The sequence below is a fragment of the Euleptes europaea genome, chromosome 16 (assembly GCF_029931775.1).
Source record: "Euleptes europaea isolate rEulEur1 chromosome 16, rEulEur1.hap1, whole genome shotgun sequence".
NCBI lineage: Eukaryota > Metazoa > Chordata > Lepidosauria > Squamata > Sphaerodactylidae > Euleptes > Euleptes europaea.
Window position 1 is genome coordinate 9915026 of NC_079327.1, and position 26780 is coordinate 9941805.

The 26780-nt window shown below is 42.9% G+C and overlaps 1 protein-coding gene across 1 annotated transcript in view; it reads left to right on the top strand.

Moving 5' to 3' along the window:
• The window catches only part of PIBF1 (progesterone immunomodulatory binding factor 1), a 104720-nt gene that overhangs the window by 51416 nt on the left and 26524 nt on the right, over positions 1–26780 (top strand). The window contains exons 10-12 of the mRNA XM_056861922.1: positions 10137–10302; positions 12039–12189; positions 22019–22109. Of these exons, the coding sequence (XP_056717900.1) occupies positions 10137–10302; positions 12039–12189; positions 22019–22109 (408 nt within the window). The remainder of the gene's footprint in view (positions 1–10136; positions 10303–12038; positions 12190–22018; positions 22110–26780) is intronic.

Consider the following 26780-nt stretch of genomic DNA (forward strand, 5'->3'; position numbering starts at 1 on the left):
GGAGTGGAGAATCAAACCGGGTCTCCAGATCAGAGTTCACCGCTCCAAACCACCGCTCTTAACCGCTACACCAAGCTGGCTCTCTACACCACGCTGGCTCTCCCAATACAAGAAGCCCTCTCCCCTCAAGGCATATCCTCAGTATGAGAAGATAGCTGTTCATCCACCAAGGAAGGGGTCCCTTCAAAGGTACCACATCCCCTTAGAGATGTCCTCCTTCACCAAGGGCTCCATCATCCATGACTGGCAGGGAACTGTCATCCTGGGACTGGGATGTGACTGTTGCATCCCTGGTGTCCTTACCCACCTCTCTCTCTCAGCTCCTCTAGTTGAGCTGTCTTGGTCTCAAGGAAACAAAGTTGCTCCTTGAGAGCCAGGAGCTCTTTGCACCGAGCACACACCCATGACTTCTGTCCAGCAGGCAGATAGTCATACATGTGGCACTGTTTCTGTGTTATGCTAAAACATCAGCTCTCCGTGTGCTTTCTCGTTCTATCTGTTCCTCTCGGGATTTTAATGAGGGCGCCAGTAATAAAATTGCAGTCCTAGCTGTAATAGCAGACTAGTTCTGTTGTGCTTCACAATATCTTGACAATGAGCTTTGGGGGAAATGGAAAAGGATAAAGAAAACTGGATTGTTCCATGGATGGAGCTGTAAACAGAGTTGATCTGTAGAGAAGGAAGAGAAAGCAGTGCCCCACATATATATTTTCCCCCTGGCCGTCGTGAGCAACGCAGGACCTGCTTTTGGAAACTGGGTTTTATCCTTTCAGTCCACACCCGGTTTAAATAGAAGTTTTTATATTTAAGAATCTGGATGAAGATTAAACAGTACCGGTTTGGTAATGTAGATGTGGCCGCGTCTCAGTGGATTTAAAGTACAACTTTACACTTATTAAACAAAAAGTTACTGCATGTTCTGTTTGGGAATTGAGTGTTTTGAGTTGCTTTATTGATCGGTGCAGATTCCTTGATGGACCAGATGTATTTTTCATCAGCAGTGTGTGCTGACATCTGGAGGCCATCAATTCTTCTGAGCATCCATTTGCCTTTTAATTAGGGAATTGCTAGTTAAGTATTCCTTTCATTTACTGATGCATAATGGAATTTACTTCCTAACTACTTTCTAATTCACTCCGAATTACCAAGTGTGTGTCTGAAGCTCGTCAGATAATGATAACGTCCTTCTGCAAGCCAGTGCAGAAGAGCTGTTCGCATGAGTATATATGTAGCTTCTAAACCCTTCGTCGTCATTACAGCTCCATGTTTTTCTATTGCGTAGGTTACAGACTCTCGTAAGATGCTAGCCAGGAGGTAAGGTTGGGACAGGAGGGGCTGTGGCTCAGTGGTAGAGCAGCTGGTTGGTATGCAGAAAGTCCCAGGTTCAATCCTCGGCATCTCCAGTTAAAGGGACTAGGCAAGTAGGTGATGTGAAAGACCTCAGCCTGAGACCCTGGAGAGCAGGGAAATGAGTTGGCTGAGTGCTGAGTCCACCATCTTTATCTGCGGATATCTACATATGCATATTTGCATGTTTACTGCTTGTCCCATTTCAGGGTTATTGTAATCAGGCCATTTTTTTTGTAGATGGCTTCTGTCCCGTCTTTCCCACCCCCCATCACAAAAAGAAAAGATTCTCTTGCAGGTTACTGTGATTAAAGCTTATTATGGAAAATCTATCATTAGAATTTCTAGAAGCTCTCACATTTTTTTTAATTAGCAGCTGCACACAGAAGGGGAAGAGAGGCTTTTTAAAAACCATTTCCTCTGATGCTTTCCCCAAAATTTAAATATCTGCTTCCCACCTTTCAACTAGTTCCTTGGGACAACAAACAGCATCTCTTCACCCCTCCACACAGGACTAACTGCAGCTAATGGAGGAAATTTAAATCTGGGGGAAAGTGTAGAACAAACTGTGCTCCATAGAGCACTTGGTGCTCCGCGAAACATCTCCTGGATTGACTCAATAAAGGAAGACACAGCTCTCATTGGTTCTTGTAGGTTATCCGGGCTCTGTTACTCCTCTGAAGATGCCTGCCACAGCTGCTGGCGAAACGTCAGGAAAGAAAATACCAAGACTACGGTCACACAGCCCTGATAACCTACAAGAACCAATGAACTCTGACCGTGAAAGCCTTCGACAATAGATAGGGAAGTGTTTGGGAGCTGGGTGACACACAGGCATAATGAAGCCAATTTTCAGAGAAGCGCTGGGTGCCATCCGTGAGTGATGAGTTGCATTAGCAGTAGAAGGAGGATCCGCTGGACGGAGATTGAAAGCAAGGTCTGCATGTTAAATAGTTAAAATTGTGGAACTCCCTGCCCCAGGATGTGGTGATGGCTGCCAACTTGGAAGGCTTTAAGAGGGGAGTGGACATGTTAATGGAGGAGAGGGCTATCCATGGCTACTAGTAAAAATGAATGCTAGTCATGATGCGCACCTATTCTCTCCAGGATCAGAAAAGCCTGCCCATTCTATTACGGGCAGGATAATGCTGCTGCAGTTGTCTTGTTTGTGGGCTTCCTAGAGGCACCTGGTTGGCCACTGTGTGAACAGACTTGATGGACCTTGGTCTAATCCACCATGGTCTGATCCAGTTCTTATGTTCTTATATGTATTGGTTTACAGATCTTGGTGTTCTGTGCTTTTAATAATCTGAGGATGGCCCCAGTATCAGTTCCTGTTTTTACACTAGGATTAGCTTTGCGCGTGATGCGATATCCTGTGATAAAGGTGTTTTCTGCTTACTATTTTATCGTTGCCCTGACCTGGATAGCCCCAGGCTAGCCTGAACTCATCAGATCCCAGAAGCTAAGCAGGGTCGCCCTGGTTAGTATTTGGATGGGCGAACCTCCAAGGAATACCAGGGCCGTGTCACGGAGGTGGGCAATGGCAAACCACCTCTGGAAGTCCCCTACAGGGTCGCTGTAAGTCAGCATGACTCGCCGGCACACACACAAAATTGATAGCTGTGGCTTCCACACAAGGATGCAGATAAAACACAGCAGCGATGGGGCTTCCACATGGCAGGTTTCCCTGCAGTTGCCACCACCCTCCATCCACTAGGAGGATGTAATTAAAAAAAAAAAAAAGGTCCTGAGCAGTTATTTCTTGGAGGAAAATGTGATGGAGAGATATTTGGCCTCAGCCAATGTTATATTTGGATCTCTGTCCATCAGCAAAAAGGGGACTATCTTGTCTCTTGTTATGGAGGCAGGAATTCTCGCCAATATGGGGGTGATCCATTTATCTTGGTGGTGTTTAAAGAGGGGCATTTCATAATGTTATGAGATAATGTGTCAATTTTCTTTGAATTGCGTGAGCAAAGGCTGTGTGTATATATATATATATAGAGAGAGAGAGAGAAAGTCTCTTGTGAATTTAGGCCATTTTCCTTATACAGATTGAGTATCCCTTATCTGGACTTCTTGGGACGAAAAATGGTCCATATTTCAGATCTTTCTGTATATTGAAATACTTCAGAATTTCTGCAGATTCATAATGAGATATCTTGAGGATGGGACCCAGTGTTCCTTTATGTTTTATATACATTTTATACACGTAGCCTGAATATAATTTTAAACAATGTGTTTAATAATTTTGTGTACATTGAACCATCAGAAAGCAAAAGTGTAACTATCTCACCAGAAAACCTTTATCAGCTGTTAAACAAGAGCAACAACAACCGAACTAGCAACGGCAGGCTTTCAGTCTCCACCTACGATGCAGTGTACACTGTATTTTATTTTTTTAGGTGAGAGGAAACATTGAAAGCAGGCAGCACGGATATGCCTACATGCTGGCTCAAAGGGTCCAGTTTTCAGATCAGTCCAAATATGGGATGTCCGGATAAGGGATACTCTACCTGTATCTCCGCGTTGAACTTGGGGCAGATAACCCATGTGGAAATGCCCAGTATCTTCCTTTCATTGTGCATTTTACCTTTCCCACTTTTATATAACAAATATTAAGTTTTGCTTATATTTTAATACTTTTTTTAAAAAAATAAAGAACATGACAAATATTCAGCACTGTTGGTAAATGCAGTTTAAGCTAATCCATTTTAATACCTTTTACTGAATCAGAAATGTTGCGGTTCGCCCCATTTTCTTCTGTTTTTTCCCCTTCCCAAACTTTGTTTTTGTGTTGTTAACTCTGTGTAGTGCGAAGTGGGAGGCAAGAAACGGGAGAAACCAAAACACAACCGCATCTTTGGTGACCCGAGCTAGGGGAGAGCGCCTGGAATCCGGGGATTCCTCGCCCAGCTGAGAAGGGAGGGGGAGGAAGCAGGAATGACAGAAATGTACAGCCACAATAACAGATTGTGTGGCGGAAAGGAAAGGTCAACTGGTGTCTAACTAGGAGCTGAAATATCCCTAATTTAATCTTTCTAGGTTTATCTTCCAAGAACGTATTCAGCCAAAAATATACCACAGGGGATCTGTTGGTTCTTTTTTGAGCACCAGACTGAAGTCCCTTGGCAAGCCAAATGTCTGAGGCATCGAGGAATGTGCAGGAGACTATTTAATACAGAGGTCCTTGGTCGAATTAAATATAGAAAAATAAATAATACTAAAATAGTTAACTCCTGGATGTGTGGCTTTGCCTTTGGTGTGTGCTTGCAGTTGAAGGCATTCTGGTTGGATCACAGCTCTTCCTGCTAGAGATGTGAGGGTTGGCGGTTAGTGAGTTAAAACGTTGAAAACCTCCCAGGATTCTCAAGAGGAAACAAATTTTGATCACCATTAGACAATATTTAATAGTTCTGCCCGCAGAGGAATTGGCTGAATGGACCACTGGCTGAATGGACCACTGGCTAGTCCTGCATTAAGCAGGGGGTTGGACTAGACGGCATATATGGCCCCTTCCAACTCTGATTCGATTATTCTACAGTAGGATCCGCTCTGCATTGCCCTTGTAAGAATTGTCTCTGAAGGCACCTTGAATTTTTAGCATCTGTAGCTTATCTTCATAAGAATGAAAGGATAATTTAGAAGGTAACTAGAAAGTAGTGCTTTTTAAAAAAATAATAACAATTATCTGTTTTTCATGTGGGGGGATCTGACATTATTACTAACATGAATATGGTTCCTTTTCATGTTTCATTAACATAATTAAAGCTACAACAAAAATGCCATGGTCTATCATGAGAGATACTTTCATTAACCTGAATAATTCTATACAATATTTTTCCACTAATGAGCCGACTTTCTCTACCACTTAAGGAAGAATCAAACCGGCTTACAATCACCTTCCCTTCCCCTCCCCACAGCAGACACCCTGTGAGGTAGGTGGGGCTGAGAGAGCTCTTAATAGAACTGTGACTCGCCCAAGGTCACCCAGCTGGTTTCATGTGTAGGAGTGGGGAAACCAACCCGGTTCACCAGATTAGAGTCTGCTGCTCGTGTGGAGGAGTGGGGGAATCAAACCCGCTTCTCCAGATTAGAGTCTACCGCTCCAAACCACCACTCTTAACCACTACACCACTACACCTTTATTTGCAATATCATGTTTACACAGATTATATATAGTGCCTCTGGGATTAGACAAGCTAAAATATATGAATATAATTTATTAAATCTATAAAAATAATTTAAATCAGCAAGCTGCAGCATTTCTCAGGCACATCTACTTGATTTAAATTCCTTACTACCTATTGATAAGAATTATATAGTACTTTTTAACTTCAATGAAATGTTCAAATGCTGAGCCATAATCCTCATTTTATTAATCACACTGTGTTCTTTCTCTTTTTTTATCACGATGATGAAGATGAAGTGAATTTCTTTAAATGCATGTTTGGGATTCCTGTAAATCTGTAGTACAGTTGCTGAGTGTACTAGGCATTTTCAGTGAAGCCAAAAAAGCCATAAAAATCTTGCATTCAATCAAGGTACCCAGCCAAGAACACAGTTGCTGTTAAAGCTGAGAGGTTTCAGTGTGTAAATAGCTGCTCCGTGGCATTTGATTGTGGCAAAAAGTAGATTCTTTAACAAATATAGAATATCGGTAAAGGATCTCATGATGAGTATTAAGTTGCTGCAAATATTTCTACTTCATCTCACTGCCAAGGAAAACACAGTTGTTTATAGTCGTTCCCTCCAATAAGAAATCTTTTTAGTTGGTGAAGCTTATGCTTAGGGCTTTTAAATTTCAGAATATGGAACGAGGATAAAAAAGGGAGTTGCTGTTTTCATCCATAGGTTGGCCACAAATTGGTTTATATTAAAAGTTGTATCCTTCCAAGTTAGGGTTGCCAACCCCGGGTGGTGGCTGAAGATCTCCCGCTATTACAACTGATCTCTAGGTGAAAGAGATCAGTTCAGCTGGAGAAAAGGGCCACTTTGACAATTGGACTCTGTGGCATTGAAGTCCTTCCCCTCTCCAAACCCTATCCTCCTCAGGCTCCGCCCCCAAAACCTCCAGGTATTTCCCAGTCTAGAGCTGGCAACCCTATTCCAAGTCAATCCACATGGGTTGGGGGGGGAGCAATACGAAAGTGCAAACATAGAGAGGTCTCATTGTTAAGTTGCTGCACACCATCCATTGTTACTTGAGAGCCGTGACATCATTCTGAGATGGTTTGAGTGTATTCGGCATCTTCCTATTTGCAACATCCTGTGTATCTTCCATCACTTCTCCCATTTTCCCCACCATAATTACATTGCAACACCATTCAGTTGTGCAATAGGAACAGTTTTTTCCCCTGGCAAATGTAGGAGGAGCTATGTTAGAAGAATGTCACCTGGAACCAAGTTTTCCCGTCTCTAAGAGAAGCACAAGTTAAACAGCCGGTTTCCGAGGTTTCATGCCTCTGTTGTCATCCAGAATTCTTTGGCGGTGGCAGACATTATCAAGTGTCAAAGCAGCATATTTCTGGTGGGTTTTTTTAAATTTTCATTGTGACATGAACCCCAGAAGTCTTCAAACATTTGACGTGAGGGTTATGCAAATGTTGACAAGCCAGCCTTTTTTTTTTTTAGCAAATGTGAAATGTGATCTGTAGACAAAAGCACTTTTTCGTAATATTTTTAAAAGCTTGAAATAGTTTCAGAATTTGAACATTTTTCTGCTTGCGGAAGAAAGGGTGGGAGCTGGGCGCGTCCGACTAAATAAGACCTGGGCTGCTAATTGGCCCCTTCCTTTTTACAGGTAACTTTAATGGCTGGGTTTGACGAACAGTTCTTCGCCCTTAGCTTGCACCCCATGATCCTTCGTTACCTGTGCTGGCAGAACCAGCACCTGCCCATGATATCTTCATGCCTCATCAGCCATGGCCAGCGTTGTATAGTGGTTATGAGCAGTAGTTTAGAGTGGTAGACTCTGACCTGGAGAACCACATTTTCAGGGACCTGTTTTACTTCGAATTTGAAAACACAGGCAAAACACGGGGAAATGCAGGAGGGAGAGCAAGGTGACCTCTGATGGTAGGAAATGGCATGCATAGTCAACACAAAGACCGTTGGAGGGAAACAGCCATGCATAAAAGGCCAGTAAGTGGTTAACTGGTTAAATCTTCCATGTCCCTTCCTCTGTAAACTTTCTTCCCCAGCCTCCTTTTCTCCCTTGACTGCATCTCGGACCCCCTGACTGGGGAAAGACAGGGCGAGGGTTACACACATTCCACATCAGTAGAAATTGAAAGTTAGGGCCCCTGTTTGCCATGGAGTTTCATCCTGAGTCATGTGCCTGTCTGCTTATTAGCCTTCAGAAGTAAAGATCACAGATTGGTTCACAGTCTTTGCAGATGTTGAATCGTTTACAACACCAAAGCATACAGGGATGCTAAAATAGTATGCCCTTTCATGGATGACTCCCTAGTTGTTGACTGCAAACAGACCATGGAGAATGAGCCTTGAAAGTTCTCAAGTTCACACATTCCATCCTTCACATGCTGTTCTGATATCCCAAAGTCTTTCTTGCTTTACAGCAAGCCACAGTTTGTTGTGATATCCACATGAAGCGCTTTAATAAATCGTGCTTCATTTCTCGCCCATAAGGCTGCGTTCTACTCTAGGATTAAGCAATGAATGAATTATAAATAACAGTTGATGAAACATCTGCTTATTGAATGCTTGGGTAACTGTTGGTTTTGCATTAGAGAGAATCCAGAGAGCTGCTTATAAAATTCTTTTCATAGAGTGAGGTTTTCTTTTCCCTCCCTGCTGCAGCCCTCCCACCCTTCCTAACCCCAGTTGCTCTTGGGCGTCAGAGGATCCTTGTGGATAAACCTCTCACATACAAAGCTTTCAACAGAATTCCAACCAAATGCAATTCTAGTCCCCAAAATGCTTGTGGGAGGGGTTGGAGTCTCTGAGTGCATTGTAACAGCCTCTAATGTAGGAACGCTGAGGGGTAGACCCAGGTCACACACACACACACAAGTAGAGCTCATAAGTCACAGCTGACTTATGGCAACCCCATAGGGTTTTCAAGGCAAGAGACTAACAGAGGTGGTTAGACATTGCCTTCCTCTGGACAACGACCTTGGATTTCCTTGGTGGTTTCCCATCCATTTATTAACCAGGGCTCACCCTGCTTAGCTTTTGAAATCTGACAAGATCAGGCTAGCCTGGCCCATCCAGGTCAGTGCCCTCTTTAGTAAGTTTGGGATAAACACTGATCACAGTGATCCGGAGCATGTTTTTCCAAGTAAACCTTATCTCCCCAGAATCTTTCCACGAACCAAAATTAAGAAGTGAATTTTAAGTTTTATCTGTTTGAAAAAACTTTCTTGGGGCAATCTGAATTTTCATGTCTGAACCACAGCTGTTGAATTCCCTTTCTGTGGAATCACAAGGCTGCTTCCCACAAGACAGATTTCCTTCAGGGACATTGGTTTTGCGTAACGTGTTTTCTTTCAATTTAAGAGCACGAAATTATTATTTGATACTGCATGTGATGACAGCATGTGAGGATTTTACTGCCTGTATCCTGGGGAAGCCATATCTGGCTATGTATGCCTTCTTTAGCACATGCAGATCTGATGTGCTTTTAGCGAAATACACATGTGCACAATGGCCACAGGTGAGTATCTGCACATAGGATTTGTGCAGTTTCATTTACACAGAAGCATCTGATGTGAAGGAGATTTGTTTTGTGCATAGTGGTGCCATCAAGTCACAGCCGACTTAGGCGACCCCGTAGGGTTTTCAAGGCAAGAGGCATTCAGAGGTGGTTTGCTATCACCTGCCACTGCGTCGCCACGGCACCCTGGGCTTCCTTAGTGGTCTCCCAGCGTGGTTTAGTGGTTAGGAACAGCAGGCCGTAATCTGGAGAACTGGGGGGCCTGCTGGGAAGCCTGCTGGGTGACCTTGGGCTAGTCACAGTTCTCTCAGAACTCTCAGCCCCACCTACCTCACACCATGTTTGTTGTGGGGAGGGGAAGGGCATGCGATTGTAAGACACTTTGGAGCGCAGGGTCTAAAAACCTTCCCATCCAAGTACTAACCAGGGCCAATCTTGCCTAGCTTCCAAGATCTGATGAGATGGTGCTAACTTTGGCCATCCAGGTCAGTTCAAATTGGTCCTTGCCAAAGCCCAGGTTTGGACACCTTTCAGAAGCGCAGATGTTTTTGTTGGGAATTGCCGCCATCCCCTCAGCTTTATGGAGTAGGGCAGGGTAAAAATGTACTAAACAGATACAGGTGCAGCTTTAAATAACTTTCTTTACTCTGGCTTTGTGGGGATGTATGAGAAAGAGAGCTGAGAGAGTGTGACTAGCCCAAGGCCACTCAGCTGGCTTCATGTGTAGGAGTGGGGAAACCAACCCGGTTCACCAGATTAGCCTCCGCCGCTCATGTGGAGGAGTGGGGAATTAAACCCGGTTCTCCAGATCAGAGTCCACCGCTCTTAACCATTGCACCATGCTGGCTCTTAGATCCTATGCATCTTTACTCAAAAGTAAGCACCAATAGGTTATACTCCCACATATGTGTGAATAGGATGTAGCGTAGTTATTAGCATACCCATGTTTAGCAAAAATGCTAAATGATGGTAAACATAACTTTAACACTTTCTCTCAAACTCAGCCCCCTTTTGTCGCAGAAAGTACTGACCCGAGCGTATCGAACACGAGTTACACGACTGAGTTGAGCTTCTTGTTTTTCGCCGTGTCGCCTCGGGTCTTTTTCAGGTATCGGCAGCTGCAGCTCAGCACGGAAAGCAAAGTGGCCGAACTTCTCCATCAGAACAAATTAAGGTCCTTCGAAAGCGAGCGCACGCAGCTCGTGCAAGAGGAAACCTCCAAGAATCTCTCGCAGTGCCAGCTGGAGTGCGAAAAGTACCAGCGAAAACTGGAGGTAGGTCCAAAAGGCTTCGGTAGGCTGGCATGGCTCAGTCAAGGGATAAATTAAGGTGTCATTAAATACACTGACTAGAGCACATTCAATTACCCATCACTTTGTTGCTGCCACCAAACCAGACGCAGTGATACCAATATACCGGTAAGCCTCCGCGTGCATGGATGCTTCCATTTTGGCCCTGTGTGGCTTTTCCTTCTGCAAAGAGAATGAAAATCCTTGCGACTCTGGGGAAGGCTGGCTAGGCTCATTGATTTATTAAGAGGAGCACTGGGAAAAAGGGGAAATCAGTTGGATCTAGTGATCCACAGGCGCAAGGATTATGGATCTTTCCCGCATTACCTTTTACTTATGGATTGTTGAATGCTGTCCAGCATTATAGTTACCTAAAGGGTGATTTGTGTACGATTAGCATTATGGGAGTGACTTTTCTGTCGATTCTTTTAACGTTTGTGTCATGTATGTTGGCAAAGCCCAACAATACATGAGCGTTCCATCTAGACGCTCACTGGGTGGTAAGGAACCATTCTTATTGTAATGTCGTGTAAGAAACCAGTGCAGGTGAAGTATGACTCATCCCTTTAATAAAAAAAGGCAAACTTTGCTCGCGTACGTTAGCTTGAAGGAACTAGCATCACAATCTTGCCCTGTCTGAAAAAGTGAGCTGTGACTCACGAAAGCTCATACCACTACCCGAAATTTTGTTAGTCTTTAAGGTGCTATAGGATTCTTGCTCTTTTCTGCTGTTACAGACAAACATAGCTACCCGTCGTGATCTATAGCCACGTTATTGTGATGAACCCATTCTAAGGCAATTCTTTTTTTTTCCCCTGACGATTTTCTGATGTGCTTCACCATCAGTAGCCCTGAGAGATCTATTTAGGAATTCCGTGGATCACCAGGCCAAGGGAGGATGTTTGTTACCTTACCATTCTGGGATTTGAGCATCATGATACAAATTTTCATTTAATAACTGCTTTTAGCAGAGCACAGGATTTATAGCCTGAATTGTGTCAAGTGCCTGTTTAAATAAGTCTACAAATGTTTGACCTGTGTAAACTTTTGCCTCTTTTATTGTTATTGTTACAGTCCAAGACCAGCATATATACAAATTACAAATGTTATGAAAAGAGAAAAACTGTATAAAATCAAAAACTAAAAAACCTGACTGAATAAGTAAGTCAAGGATAACCATATAGTTGTCATAACCCTCCTTTCTTGGTCCAAGACTGCGGTCATAGACCTAATAATAACCATATAGTTGTCATAATCCTCCATTCTTGGTCCAAGACTGCGGTCATAGACCTAATAAAACAACTATATATATATATAGTTGTCATAAGTGAATTATGCAAACCTTAGCTACAATACTGTGTAAATAAGACCATTAACCTACCTCCTTACTTATGAGTGCATTTCTCTTCTTAATGGCTAAAAAACAGAATTTTGCCATTGCATGGGATACAGCAGCCTCCCCATCCTCAAGCAATAGTTTGACCAGGGCTAACTCCAGAAAACAAGTTCAGATGCTTAAAACGAGAATGCCGAGGGGAAGTAGTATTTGTTCTGGTTTCATCATAGAATTCACAGCTCAGCAGTATATGCATGATCGATTCGACCACACTGGCCGAACAGGGGCGACGCCATTGCTCCACGAGCTGCATCTTTGCCTCCTTCATGAGTAATTTGTAGCCCGGCATTTAATTTAACTTTTGCTTTCATTTCCACCGCCATAGGTTTTAACCAAGGAGTTTTATAGCCTTCAAGCGGCCAGTGAGAAGCAGATTTTGGAACTTCAGTCTCAGAATTCCGACTACCAGGCAAGGCTCAACACATATGAAAAACTAGAAAAGGAGCTGGATGAGATCATAATGCAAACTGCAGAAGGTAAGCCCTCCTGCGTGGCTCCGCTTTCCTTCTTGTTGTACTGTATCGGAACATATTTAAAAGCCTGATTATTATTCATCAGACTTCTACATATTAAATCACAGGGGTATGAAGTTGATATTCGATGTGTAATGCTAATAATATAAATGTCACCATGTGTCTATTTTGTGTGTGTGTTAAGTGCCGTCAAGTCACTTCTGACTCATGGCGACTCTATGAATCAGGGTCCTCCAAAATGTCCTATCTTTGACAGCCTTGCTCAGATCTTGCAAATTGAGGACTGTGGCTTCCTTTATTGAGTCCATCCATCTCTTGTTGGGTCTTCCTCTTTTCCTGCTGCCCTCAACTTTTCCTAGCATGCCTGTCTTTTCCAGTGACTCTTGTCTTCTCATAATGTGACCAAAATACAATAGCTTCAGTTTAGTCGTTTTAGCTTCTAGGGTCAGTTCAGTCTTGATTTGATCTATAACCCACTGTTTTTTTTTTTTTATTTTTTTTTTTTTTGGTTTTTTTTTTTTTTGGCAGTCCACGGTATCCGTAACACTCTCCTCCAACACCACATTTCAAAGGAATCTACTTTCTTCCTATCAGCTTTCTTCACTGTCCAGCTTTCACACCCATAGGGAATACAATGGCATGAATTAATCTAGTCTTGGTGGCCAGTGACACATCCTTACACTTCAAAATCTTTTCTAGCTCCTTCATGGCTGCCCTTCCCAGTCTCAATCTCCTTCTGATTTCTTGGCTGCAGTCTCCCTTTTGGTTTATTTTATTATGCCTTAATTTTCAGCCAAGGTATATATTGCATTTTGATTTCTTGCTTATACTGCTGTACGCATGTACTATTTACTGTCCAAAAGTCTGACCTTGGACTTCAGTGAGGTTGTAATTCTGGCTCCCCCTTCTGGATGCACACCTTAACGTGGTGAGGGGGTTTGTGAGTGTCAGGGAAGCTGAGAGCAATACCGTAAGGGGTCTAGACTCTATCAAGAGACTAAACTCCTAGCAGAGTCACTCAAGACGGAATGGTCACAGCTGAGACACCAGACGAAGATGCATCCACCCCCTTAAGGGATCAATGGCCACATCCTCAGAAGAGAACAGGCAGTTTCAATGGGATGGGGGTAGAGGAATCCCTGAAGGTTAGCTACTGGGCAGCGGCAGTAGTGGAAGGTGACACTGGCGGAAGGAACAGATTTGCATTACTAAGTTCAAGTGAATGTAAACCTGAAGAACTATGGGTGGAAACTAGAGATATTATCAAGGAAGAATGTGCAAAGACTATTCCTGTAGCCAAAAGAAAAGAAAAACCTCGATGGATGTCTGAGGAAACTCTTAAAATTGCCAGAGATAGACGAGAAGCAAAAGTAGAAGGTGACAGAAATAGAATCAAAAGTCTAAGTGCAACGTTCCAGCGACTAGCACGTAGAGACAAAGAGACCTATTATAATAACCAGTGTAAAGAAATAGAAGAGAACAACAAAAAAGGAAGAACAAGAGATCTGTTCCACAAGATCCAAGAAATCAAAGGGAAATTTAAAGCACGGTTAGGCATGCTGAAAGATCAGCATGGAAATACATTAACTGAACAGGACAAAATAAAGAAAAGGTGGGAACAATACACTGAAGAACTATACAGAAGAGATGAAAGGATAAAAGATTCTTTCCAAGAAAAATCTTTTGAAGAAGAACCTACAGTTTTAGAAAGTGAAGTGAAAGCTGCATTGAGAGCAATCGGGAGAAACAAATCACCAGGAGCAGATGGGATATCAATAGAGCTATTCCAAGCCACAGAAACGGAGTCCATCAAAATCTTGACAAGAATATGCCAACAGATATGGAAAACAAAACAATGGCCCACAGACTGGAAACGATCCATTTACATTCCAATTCCCAAGAAAGGAGACATCAAAGATTGCAACAACTATCGGACCATTGCATTAATTTCTCATGCAAGTAAAGTGATGCTCAAAATCTTACAGCAAAGGCTGTTACCATATATGGAACGAGAAATGCCTGATGTTCAAGCTGGTTTCAGAAAAGGAAGAGGCACTAGAGATCATATTGCAAATATACGCTGGTTACTGGAGCATACGAGAGAATTTCAGAAAAAAATCAGCTTGTGTTTCATAGATTACAGCAAAGCTTTTGACTGTGTGGATCATGAAAAGCTATGGCTGGTTTTAAAGGAAATGGGTGTGCCACTACATCTGATCATTTTGATGCGCAACCTGTACTCTGGACAAGAGGCCACAGTTAGAACAGAATATGGAGAAACGGAATGGTTTCCAATTGGCAAAGGTGTCAGACAAGGATGTATTTTATCTCCCTATCTCTTCAATCTATATGCAGAACATATAATTAGGAAAGCTGGATTAGATTTAGATGAAGGTGGGGTGAAAATTGGAGGGAGGAACATTAATAATTTGAGATATGCTGATGACACTACATTATTGGCAGAAAATAGTGAAGATTTGAAACGACTACTGCTAAAAGTTAAAAGAGAAAGTGCCAAAGCAGGACTACAGCTGAACATCAAGAAAACAAAGGTAATGACTACAGGAGAATTACACAATTTTAAGGTTGACAATGAGGAAATTGAAATTATTCAAGACTTTCTATTCCTTGGTTCCACCATCAACCAAAAAGGAGACTGCAGCCAAGAAATTAGAAGGAGATTGAGACTGGGAAGGGCAGCCATGAAGGAGCTAGAAAAGATTTTGGAGTGTAAGGATGTGACTCTGGCCACCAAGACTAGATTAATTCATGCCATCGTATTCCCTATTACTATGTATGGGTGTGAAAGCTGGACAGTGAAGAAAGCTGACAGGAAGAAAATAGATTCCTTTGAAATGTGGTGTTGGAGGAGAGTGTTACGGATACCGTGGACTGCCAAAAAAACAAATCAGTGGGTTATAGATCAAATCAAGCCCTGAACTGACCCTAGAAGCTAAAATGACTAAACTGAGGCTATCGTATTTTGGTCATGTCATGAGACGACAAGAGTCACTGGAAAAGACCATCATGATAGGAAAAGTTGGGGGCAGCAGGAAAAGAGGAAGACCCAACAAGAGATGGATTGACTCAATAAAGGAAGCCACAGCCTTCAATTTGCAAGATCTGAGCAAGGCTGTTAAAGATAGGACATTTTGGAGGACTTTCATTCATAGGGTCGCCATGAGTCGGAAGCAACTTGACGGCACTTAACACACACACACACATAATTCTGGCTCCCCTTCTTCCTGTGATGTGACCGTGATGTCACAAATGCTTGCAGCTCAATGGGTCCCTTGTTTCTCAGGAGTCTAAAGTGGGTCCCAAGTAGGGTTGCCAACCTCCAGGTGGTGGCTGGAGATCCCCCACTATTACAACTTGTCTCTAGGTGATAGCGATCAGTTCCCCTGGAGAAAAATGGCCGCTTTGGAAGGTGGACTTTATGGCATTTATACCCCATCAAAATCCCTCTTCTCAGTTACTTCAGAAATCCTCAGAAAAACCGTATATGGCAGGTCATTAGAATTGCCGTCCCCATATTGAAGCTGAAAATATGGCTTGCTTAGGGCCGCCCAGCAAGCGCTTGACAGGGGCGAAAGGTGAGTTGGCTCCCTCGTACCCTTTGCGCCGTAGTAGCTCTTACAATTGTATCTCGTTCAAAAACAGTCAGTCCTGCGCGTTGTTGTTGTCAATCACTTATCTAATTCTGAACCTGGACTCCCATGTGGATCAAAAAACCCCCAGAGAATGGGGCCAGGCACAGATAAGGGACATTTTTGCACAGACCTGGGGGAACACAGGCGGGTGGGTGAAGACAGCACGGCTGAAGGAGGGTGGGAGGAGGGCAGAGAAGGAGGAGCAGGAGCCAGGCCGGTGGAGGCAGGGCTCTATAAGCAGTCAGGTGTGGGGGGGGGACTCCCACTGTGGATCTTGTGGATCCCCGGCTTGTGCAGTCCTTGCTGGTGTACACGGTGCTGCAGCGTTAAAAGTAGAGACATTTCCCATACAAAAAAAAGGGGGAAAGAAACCCAACCTAAAAAAAACCAAACGTTGGGTACCCAAGGTTGGGTTGGAAAGATAAAATTGTATAATAGACAATTATTTTTTATTTTAAGGCACTTATATCTCAGTTAAAAACATTAAAAATTATAAAACAAGGCACAATGGCGACTCATAAGGTTAACAGACCTGAACCACATAGACCATACGCGTTTCGGCCCTACAGGCCTTCCTCAGTGGTCAAATAAAAACCTCATATAATGCACACACAAGTATTAAACAAATGTGTGTGTGTGTTAAGTGCCGTCAAGTCGCTTCCGACTCATGGCGACCCTATGAATGAAAGTCCTCCAAAATGTCCTATCTTTGACAGCCTTGCTCAGATCTTGCAAATTGAAGGCTGTGGCTTCCTTTATTGAGTCAATCCATCTCTTGTTGGGTCTTCCTCTTTTCCTGCTGCCCTCTACTTTTCCTAACATGACGGTCATGACCCTATATAGATAGAATACTTTATACCGGCCCAGGCATGTGTATAGGATGTGTAAATAATTTTGAATTAGAGATCCCTCTGTGTAGAATACCTGTAAGTTGTTCACCCTGGGCTGCATTGGTCTCTCATACAGAGTGGGCATGCAAAGTATCAATCTCATAAAGCATTATATGAGTTTTTATTTGACCATTGAGGAAGGCCTGTAGGCCAAAACGCGTATGGTCTGTGTGATTCAGGTCTGTCAACCTTATGGGTCGCCGTTGTGTCTTGTTTTATAATTTTTCATGTTTTTAACCGAGATAAAAGCACCTTAAAATAAAAAATTTCTGTTATACAAAATATTGTCGAAGGCTTTCAAAATATTCTGGACCCTGCCACATACAAAAAACTAAAACGAGATCCAACTTGCAAAATTACCAGGAAAACTAGCATTCTGATCAAGAATTCCACTCTTCATCCCGACACACACAGAAAACTATGCAAGACTGAAGCACAACCACCACGATTATATGGACTACCTAAAATTCATAAGGATTCCGTTCCACTCCGACCCATCGTGAGTGCCATTGGTTCCCCAACATATGAATTAGCTAAATATTTGACCACCCTCCTACAGGACCACATTGGAAAAACCACTTCTTACATCAAAGATTCAACTCACTTCATCAACAAAATCAGTCCGTTAAGACTCAATCCAAAGGATATATTAATCAGTTTTGATGTTGTATCCCTCTTTACCAAGGTTCCAGTTAAAGACACAATCTCATTGATTAACCAGATTTTTCCAGAAGATATAACAGCCTTATTTCACCATTGTTTGACAACAAGTTATTTCCTATGGGATCAAGAATTTTATGAACAGATTGATGGAGTAGCTATGGGAAGTCCACTCAGTCCAGTAATAGCAAACTTTTACATGGAATATTTTGAAAAGACAGCATTAGAATCAGCACCTTACAAACCTACAGTCTGGTTCAGGTTCGTAGATGATACATTTACCATTTGGAGCCATGGTGAAGAAAAATTAATGGACTTTCTAAATCATCTTAATAATATCCATCCAAACATTCAGTTTACCATGGAAAAGGAAATTGAGGGTAAACTCCCATTTCTTGATACCCTTGTCATCCGTAAATCAAACCTTCAGTTAGGTCACAAGGTCTACCGGAAACCAACTCACACAGATCGCTACTTACACAAAAACTCCAACCACCACCCCCGACAGAAAAGAGGAATAATCAAAACATTAATGGACCGTGCAAGACGGATCTGTGAACCACAGTTTCTCAAGGAAGAAACTAACCATCTAAATCACGCACTGCTAGCAAACGGCTACTCCAAGAATGAAATCAGAAGGGCCATTGAACCAAACAAAAATCAGAAAACTCAAGAAAAACAGTCTCCCATAGGAAAGGTATTCTTGCCATTTATTAAAGGAGTCACTGATAGGATGGAGAAACTTTTGAAAAAACATAACCTACAAACAGTGTTTAAACCCACCAAGAAAATACAACAAATGCTACGATCAGCAAAAGACAAAAGAGACCCCCTCACCTCTGCAGGAGTATATCGTATACCTTGCAGCTGTGGAGAAGTTTACATCGGGACCACAAAACGCAGCATACAAACAAGGATAAAAGAACATGAAAGATACTGCAGACTTGGCCAACCTGAGAAATCAGCAGTGGCTGAACATGGACTGACACAAACAGGACACAGGGTCTTATTCCAAGACACTGAAAGACTGGACAGTTCTACCAACTATTTTGTCAGATTGCACAGAGAAGCCATTGAAATTCACAAACATCAGCACAACTTTAACAGAAAAGAGGAGAGTTTAAGAATGAATAAGGCTTGGCTTCCTGCCCTGAAAAACCTCCAGACAAAGACAACATTCAACAATAGCCATACAGATTAGTTTTGGATTACACACATTAACAGATCATTTCAGGATACAATGGTTCCATATTAACATACCATATCCTCATTAGCACATTATCTTGATACTTACAGGACAATACTTTTGCAGGACAATACTCAGCTCAAACCCAACCCCTTTCTGACTATATATTACTCTTTCTACACCCTTGACACTGAGAGACACTGTCCTTCAGTGTTACTACTCTGAAGATGCCTGCCACAGTTGCTGGCGAAACGTCAGGAAAGAAAATTCCAAGACCACGGTTACACAGCCCGGATAACCTACAAGAACCAATTCTGTTATACAATTTTATCTTTTCCACCCAACCTTGGGTACCCAGCCTCGAGACATTTCCTGTCCCAATCTGCTTGCGGGCAGTTGACACTTCGACAGCAAGGAAGACACTGTGGAGGTGAGGAATGGAAGAGGCGGGGGTTAAAATAGTTCGGCGCAAAAGAGCAAAAGGATTAAGTTGGGTCCGGCTTTGCCTGGGAGGGCAGAATATAAGAGAAATAAATAAATAAATAAGGCTTCACAAAAAAGGGTGGGATTTTTGGGGGAGAGATTTGTAGATGAACTTCTTGGGTGGAGGCTAAGTCCCTGGGTCCAGTTGCAATGATCGTAGACAAATTCTTTTGATTTGGATAATCATTTGGGCAAAAACAAAACGTTTCCATAATTCCCTAAATAAATCCATAATTCTACCCCCTTCTTGTCTCCTCCACTCCCTTTTGATTGAAAGTACTAAATATCTCTACAAATTGCTCATCATTCAAGCCATTTTGTGTGTTTTTTTTATTTCATTTATACAAGCATATAGAAGTAATTATTGTTTTATGTTTTGATCATGTTTCCCAGAACTTTTGGAGAATATATAGGCTTTTTTTTGCATTCTGATTTGAGTGACTGTTGCCAAAAATATTTTGTCCTGTACATTCTGTGCTCATAATTATTCTCCTTACCATGTATAATTATGCTGTTGCATTTGCTGCCAGGAAAAGAAAAAAAAGGAACATTCACTTCTCAAGCTAAATAGTCCTTGTTTTCTCCTTTATATCATAGTTGGGGGGAGTATTTTATATATTTACTACTGAATAACCCTTTAAAGGGGAAGAATGTTAACGATCTTTTGAAATGACATGAGCAGTGCTTCTGAGACTTTTATACTTCCAGCCTGTTCTTAGTGTTTGAATGTGATTTGCAAGAGGCAGGATCTTGCTTGTTCCCCCGTGGAGGCCAGGACTTGTAAGATCAGACTAGACTGGTTTACTCCTCCCCCACGGCCTCCCCTCTTCTGCCGCTGAGTCTGGCTGGCTATTCCTCACTCCATTCATGGCTTTCCAGCCTACACGCCCTCCCCCTGAGGCCAGCGACCCAAACCTAAGCGAGGATAAGAGCATTTCCCTGGCACCCAGTAGAATTAACCTATATTTAGCAACTAGTATGAATCTTCTAACTTGGTATTACATCAGCCCTTTTTCTATAAAGATGATACTGGGTAGAAACAAATTATCATATATCTGTTGCGCTCTCTCTCTCTATATATATATATATATAGAGAGAGAGAGAGAGAGCTCAACAGATATATGATAATTTTTATGTTGTTTAATTTGTTATATATAACAAATAAATTATATATAATTAATTTAATTGATTTAATTTAAATCAGCTTTCTTCATTGTCCAGCTTTCACACCCATACATAGTAACAGGGAATACTAGGACGTGACTTAACTTTAATTAATAAAATTAGCAATTTGGCTCAACCTACTTTTGTACTCATCCCAGACCCTTCCCTGTAGTTTAGGTTTCTGGAGTTTATACAGGGTATGGGAAATAAATACCACTTGCGTCCAGGCAGTTTTCTCAGGAAAGAATTCGGGCCTGTGTTCAGCAGCGTACATGCAGAACGGGCTGGCTCCGAAGGTACCAAACTGTCTGTCCTAGAGAGAAATACCCTTTCCGACAGTAGCTGGCAGTGCTTTCTCTAAGCAGCTTGCTTCAAGAAGAGAAGTTGAGCATTAAGAAGCAAATGAAGATGAGGTGACTTGCTTCTTGCACGCCCAGTCTGCTGCAGGGAGAAATGAATCGAAACGCTTCCGGTCATCCAGTTTTTAGCGCTTGTTGAAGCGGGTCTCGTTCGTGCGTGTAATTGAGAGAACATGCAGCTCTCGGTGTAAATGTCCGTAGGCTGGAACAGAAACACGTAAAAGGAAAAGACCACAGTTTGTTTGTGTGTGTGTGTGTATTGTGTAAGAAAGAATACGCCTGCCCACACAAGTGGGCTCATTTGGTTTTTGTACAGCTTTGTAGTCAACTTAAAGTTGGCGCTGTGGCCCCGAAACCAGCCTTGAATTCCTTGCTACCTGCCTCATCAAGTGTACTTTACGATGAGTCCCTACATGTCCTTTGATTTGCATCTACCCATACATTTGCAGTTGCCTGAATGTATATGGAGTTCTGATTTGTCACCCTGTTTATTTTCGGGCTGTTGACTCCCTGCTGGTTCCGTCAGCCACACACCAACCATCTTTTTGTAGCTTGATGCAGGCAAGGGCCTTATTCTTCTGCCTCCTCACGGCCTCTGCTCTACTTCCTCCTCCATCTTTCTTTTTCTTCTCTCCATCTGCTTTCGCTTCTTTCAACCTGTAGAGATCTTGTCTGCCCAGCATCAGACTGCGGTGTGCCCAGTGGGACAACATCAACGATGACATAAATTACAGCTGTTAAAACACAACACTTCCATTGTTCATGGGGACCTTTGCCTATCCTTCAGTCTTCTTTGCTATCCATCACACTCTTTGAGTAAAACTATCTAAAAATGCTGATGGCCAGCTCCAGGTTGAGAAATTCTTGGTGGTTTGGGCATGGAGCTTGGGGAAGGCAAAGTTTAGGGAAGGGAGGTACTTCAGCAGGGTATAATGCCTTAGAGTCACACCTCCAAAGCACCAATTTTCTCCAGGACGACACCTCATAGAGTCACACCGCCAAAGTGTAGAGTCACACCTCCAGAGCATAGAGGTACACTTTCCAAAACACTCATTTTCTCTAGGAGGACACCTCATAGAGTCACACCTCCAAAGCGTAGAGTCATACCTTCAACGCCTAGAGGTACACTTTCCAAAGCACCCATTTTCTCCAGGACGACACCTCATAGAGTCACACCTGTAAAGCACAGAGTCACACCTCCAAAGCAGCCATTTTCTCCGAGGGAACTGATTTCTGTAGTTGGAAGACCAGTTGTAATTGCAGATCTCCTGGCCCCACCCAGAGGCTGGCAACTTTAATTGTGCAATTCCATATTTGTAAAATGATTTTTTTTGTTACCTCATTTGTACCGTATATGCTTGTAGATTTTACAAATGAAAACGTTTAGACTTGACGTGACAAAGGCTCTTCTGTGTGGTCTGCTTTGTGTTTTCACAGTGGAGGACGAAGACGAAGCGGAGCGCGTTCTGTTCTCCTACGGATACGGCGCTAACGTTCCTACGACAGCCAAAAGGCGATTGAAACAAAGGTAAAAACAGCATCAGTTTGTTACAAAACCGTCCTTTAAAAGACAGGGCACCCTATAAAAGTTATGCTCCACAGTTTGGTCAACAGCATTGGGGTTGCTTTGTACCCACAGAATATATCATAACTGGACTATTAATTTTTTTTAAATCAAAAAACCAAGTATTGTTTTATAGATTTGGAGAGTTCATGCGGTTCATTTTGTAGCCAAGCTTAATTGTGTGCATATACTCTGTCTAGAAAGAAGCTGATATTGTTATGCTGTCTCATAAAGCATTCTAACAATTGCCATGGATTTTCCCATGCGCTGTATCTCTCTCTCTGTTGTTGCCATTCGCTTCAGAGCCCGAGCACTGCTAATGCGTGGGACTATTCCAGCCTTATCCAGATCATATCTTTCTCTTTCATTATCAGTAGGTGTTACAATTTAAAATCTGCCTTTCTTATCTTTCCTCTCACTTTTCCGCCTTTTATTTCCCATCTTTTCCCCTCAGGTGAGCCTCCGCCCTGTTCTCCTGCTCTCTCTCATACAATGGGAAGTTTTTCTGTTTCTCTTTTTTCCCTCTTTTTTGTTTTGTTTTGTTTTGTTTTTGCACATTTCTCTGAGCTCTTTCTCATTCACTGGCATCTTTAAAAGTTTGTTTGAAAGAGGAAAGCGATGCAAAACCAAACACCCAATTTTCAGTGCTCTGAAGAAGAAAAAGTAACCGGCGTACGAACAACTGTACCTAAGTTTGAAAGGGCAATGCAAAGTATAATAAATTCAAAAATGGAATTGTAATGTAGGCAGTTTATAGAAATTGCTTATAAAATTAATATTTTAGTAGCATTGTACAATTACAAGAATTGATATTACTTCTTGAGCCAGCGTGGTGTAGTGGTTAAGAGTGGTAGTTTGGAGCAGTAGACTCTGATCTGGAGAACCGGGTTTGATTCCCCACTCCTCCACATGAGCGGCGGAGGCTAATCTGGCGAACTGGATTTGTTTCTCCACTCCTACACATGAAGCCAGCTGGGTGACCTTGGGCTAGTCACAGCTCTCTTAGAGCTGTCTCAGCCCCACCTACCTCACAGGGGGTCTGTTGTGGGGAAGGGGAAGGAAGGTGATTGTAAGCCAGTTTGAGACTCCCTTAAGTGGTAGAGAAAGTCGGCATATAAAAAACCAACTCTTCTTCTATTACATACTGGCTTGTTGATCGCATATTAACATCAAATTGCAAAGATCATTTTGAATGTAAAGTGATGTCTGTCAGGTGGTATTGTAAATCCCAGTGAACAAATACAATACAGTCCATCACTGCTACATTTTCACAGTACGGGAACTGTTTTTTGGATGGCACAGGAGGATGGTGGAAGATGGAAGGAGGGTAGGGCAAGTTCTACTCAGTGGACTGAGCTCCAATCGCAGTTCTTTAGCTCCAACCCTGACAGTTCGGAATGGCAGACGTACTCTTTTATGGATTAAAACCCACCGCTTAAGAAACACAAAGTGGGTAGTCGGTTGACAGAAGAGGGAGAAGGATTCCCCCTTGTTGCTCCTGCATCTTGTCCTGTTATATATTGTGCTTTCAAGGCTCTTCTGATCCTTGGAGAGGAATAGACGAAACGGGTGGGGTGGGGAGACCCAACCTAAAAACAGTTGGGTACCCAAAAGGTTGGATGAGACAAGACCTACGTAAAACAATGAAATATATTTATATAAAGCGCTTATGCCTAGATTAAAAACAAGCCCATATGCAACAGATACAGAGTTGATAATTAAAACTATGTGCGGCTTTAATTATCAACTCCTGTATCTGTTTCCATGTGGGCTTGTTTTTAATATAGGCGTAAGTGCTATATAATAAATAAATTTCATTGTTTTATTTAGGTCTTGGAGAGGAATTTCAGGATAAATGGCGTAAGGGTAAGAGGGGGGTAAGACGGGGAAAGAGCCACACGGCCAACTCCTTCTGTGAACGATTCTATTGGATACGGCACTATTTATTTATTTGTTAGCTTCATTTGTACCCTGTTTTTCTCCCCAGTGGGGACCCAAATTATACATGCACCTATCCTAATGCTGAACATGGTTGGCTACAAACCATAGTTTGCAACTATGGTGAGAACCAGGACTGCAAACTCTGGTTTGAGATAATAATTATTAAACGCTAACTGTCGTTAGCTCTGAAAAGAGAGGACTCAAGGACATGCAGGGAAGGGAAAGTTGTTCACAAGCCCATGGGGCGCCCCAAGTAGGGTTGCCAACCTCCAGGTACTGGGGAGAAAAACGGCACCTCTGTACTCGTACCAAAAGGTTTAGAAAAACAGTACAGGAAACTGTATATACACAAAGTGCAAATATTTATAAGCTACTGAGGTGAAACATAGACCATATACGTGACATATATACAACACAATTATATACAATATGTACAGTTCACACAAAAAATGTAGAGAAATTTCCAAAGGTCTCAACTGAGTACCACAAATATATAGAGGAAGTTCCAAAGGTCTCAACTGAGTACCAAATGAATGCTAATATTGTAATCCTTGTGTAAAGTTCATATAGAGCCACAATCATTGATGGATACGGCCGTTTCAGATCCACAGCAGTGGAAATCTTTCTTCAGTCCTTAATACAAAAGTGCTGTTACATATTCATCATTCCTTCCCACACAGGGTAAGTATGAGCAATCAGACGTCAGTAAAGTACATCACATAGTGCAGCTGGCCATTGGACTCTATGGCATTGAAGTCCCTCCCCAAACCCCGCCCACCTCAGGCTGGTGGCAAAGAAGGACCTGACAACCCTACGCCCCAGTCACCTAACCATGATAGGTAGATCAGAGAAACATTATACCCCTATGCTAGGCCTTAGCCCTTGCATTGTTTGAAATCACTTCAGGTCATAAATTGAAGGGTAATTACTCAAGGGCCCATACCGGTAATCACATTTCAATAAAACGCCCCCCTCCCTGAAACCCTCCAATCCAATGCTGAGCTTCCACTGGATACATAATCCATGATATAACTGCAGGAAAAGAATGCACTGTTCTGTCCTCTCACAGGGATAGGCTGCAAGCAGCACATTACTTCCATTCTTTCCCATTGATTTCCCGTCAATTTCTAGGACGAACTCAAGGAGCCGGTAGTTGGCCTGGGCCCAAATACTTCAAGTTAGATGCTTTTGCTTTTAGACTATCCGTTTTATTTGCTACTTTGATAAATCTGTTTGACATTATTTTGTGTGCAATTTTTTTATTTCTGAAAGCAGCTGAAATACCTAAATAAGGCTATAATGGCAAAAGAATTCAGGCAGTAATTGCCGAGATCTCTTATGCAACTATAATGTTCTGCTGGAGGATGCTGAGGTCGAAGAATTAAGGCCAGGAGCCAAGTTACTGGAGTCGGAGCCAACAGTGCTATAGTTTAGATGTAGTCCAGCAAAGGCTGAGGGTGAACCGGAGCCTTAAATACTCATGTGAGGCGGTGGAACGCAAGCCCCGCCCTTCCAGGAGCAGGCTACTCATTTCTTAAAGGGGCCGTGCTTGGTTATGGCCGTGTGGCTGGGGTTGTTCTTGGCTTTCTGTAGCTTGAAGGGAGAGACCTCAGGTGGTGCAGAAGGGTTGCCAACCTCCAGGTGGCAGCTGGCAATCTCCCGCTATTACAACTGGTCTCCAGGCCAGTTCCCCTGGAGAAAATGGCCGCTTTGGCAATTGGACTCTATGGTATTGAAGTCCCACCCCTTTCCAAACCCCGCCCTCCTCAGGCACCGCCTAAAAAATCTCCAGCTATTTCCCAACCCAGAGCTGGCAACCCTAATCCTGAACCCTCAACCCTGGCCAGAGCTGGCCGCATCATAGGGTTTCCAGCTCCAGATGGGGAAATACCTGGAGATTTGGGGGGTGGAGACTGAGGAGGGCGGGGGTTTGGAAAGGGAGGGGGGACTTCAATGCCATAGAGTGCAATTGCCAAAGCAGCCATTTTCTCCAGGGGAACTGATCTCTGTCGCATGGAGATCAGTTATAATAGTGGGAGATCTCCAGCCACCACCTGGAGGCTAGCAGCCCTATTCAGGGTCCAAGTCAGAATGTAGGGCTGTATCCCAGGGGGAGAGGGTTGACACAGACTCCCAGGAAATCCCTGTAAGGGTCCCATCTACTTCCTTCTGGGGTGGAGTCAGACGCTCAGCCACTTCCTCACCTGAGTCTTTGCTTCCTACCTGACGAGGAAGAGCCAAAACTCCCGTTTATGACCCATAAGGGTTTGTGCAGCACCGCAGAATACTGTGGGTTTCCACTGTTTGTGCCAAAGATCTTGGATTTGCATAAACTGTCTTTGGCAACTGCAAGTTCAATAACCGTATCCATCAATTAAAATCTTTTGGTTCAAGTCGATCCACAGATAATAACTGTGGAATGAGCCTGACAAACAAGATGCAGATGTTTGCCTGGGGCGGTGCATCTCTTCTGAACTCCAGGGATGGGGAAAGTTCCGCTTCAGTTGTCCAGCTCGGGTATCAGCACCCTTTTACAATCGAAGAGCCAAGGTGCGCCCATTTTTCAGAGCAAGGACTCAACAAAAAGAGCCAGTACAAAAAAGTCCACTCGCATAACTTAACATATACAACCTAACATGATTGATAATTGCCATATTGGTTGATAACCCAAAAAGGTTTCTGCAGCATAAACAC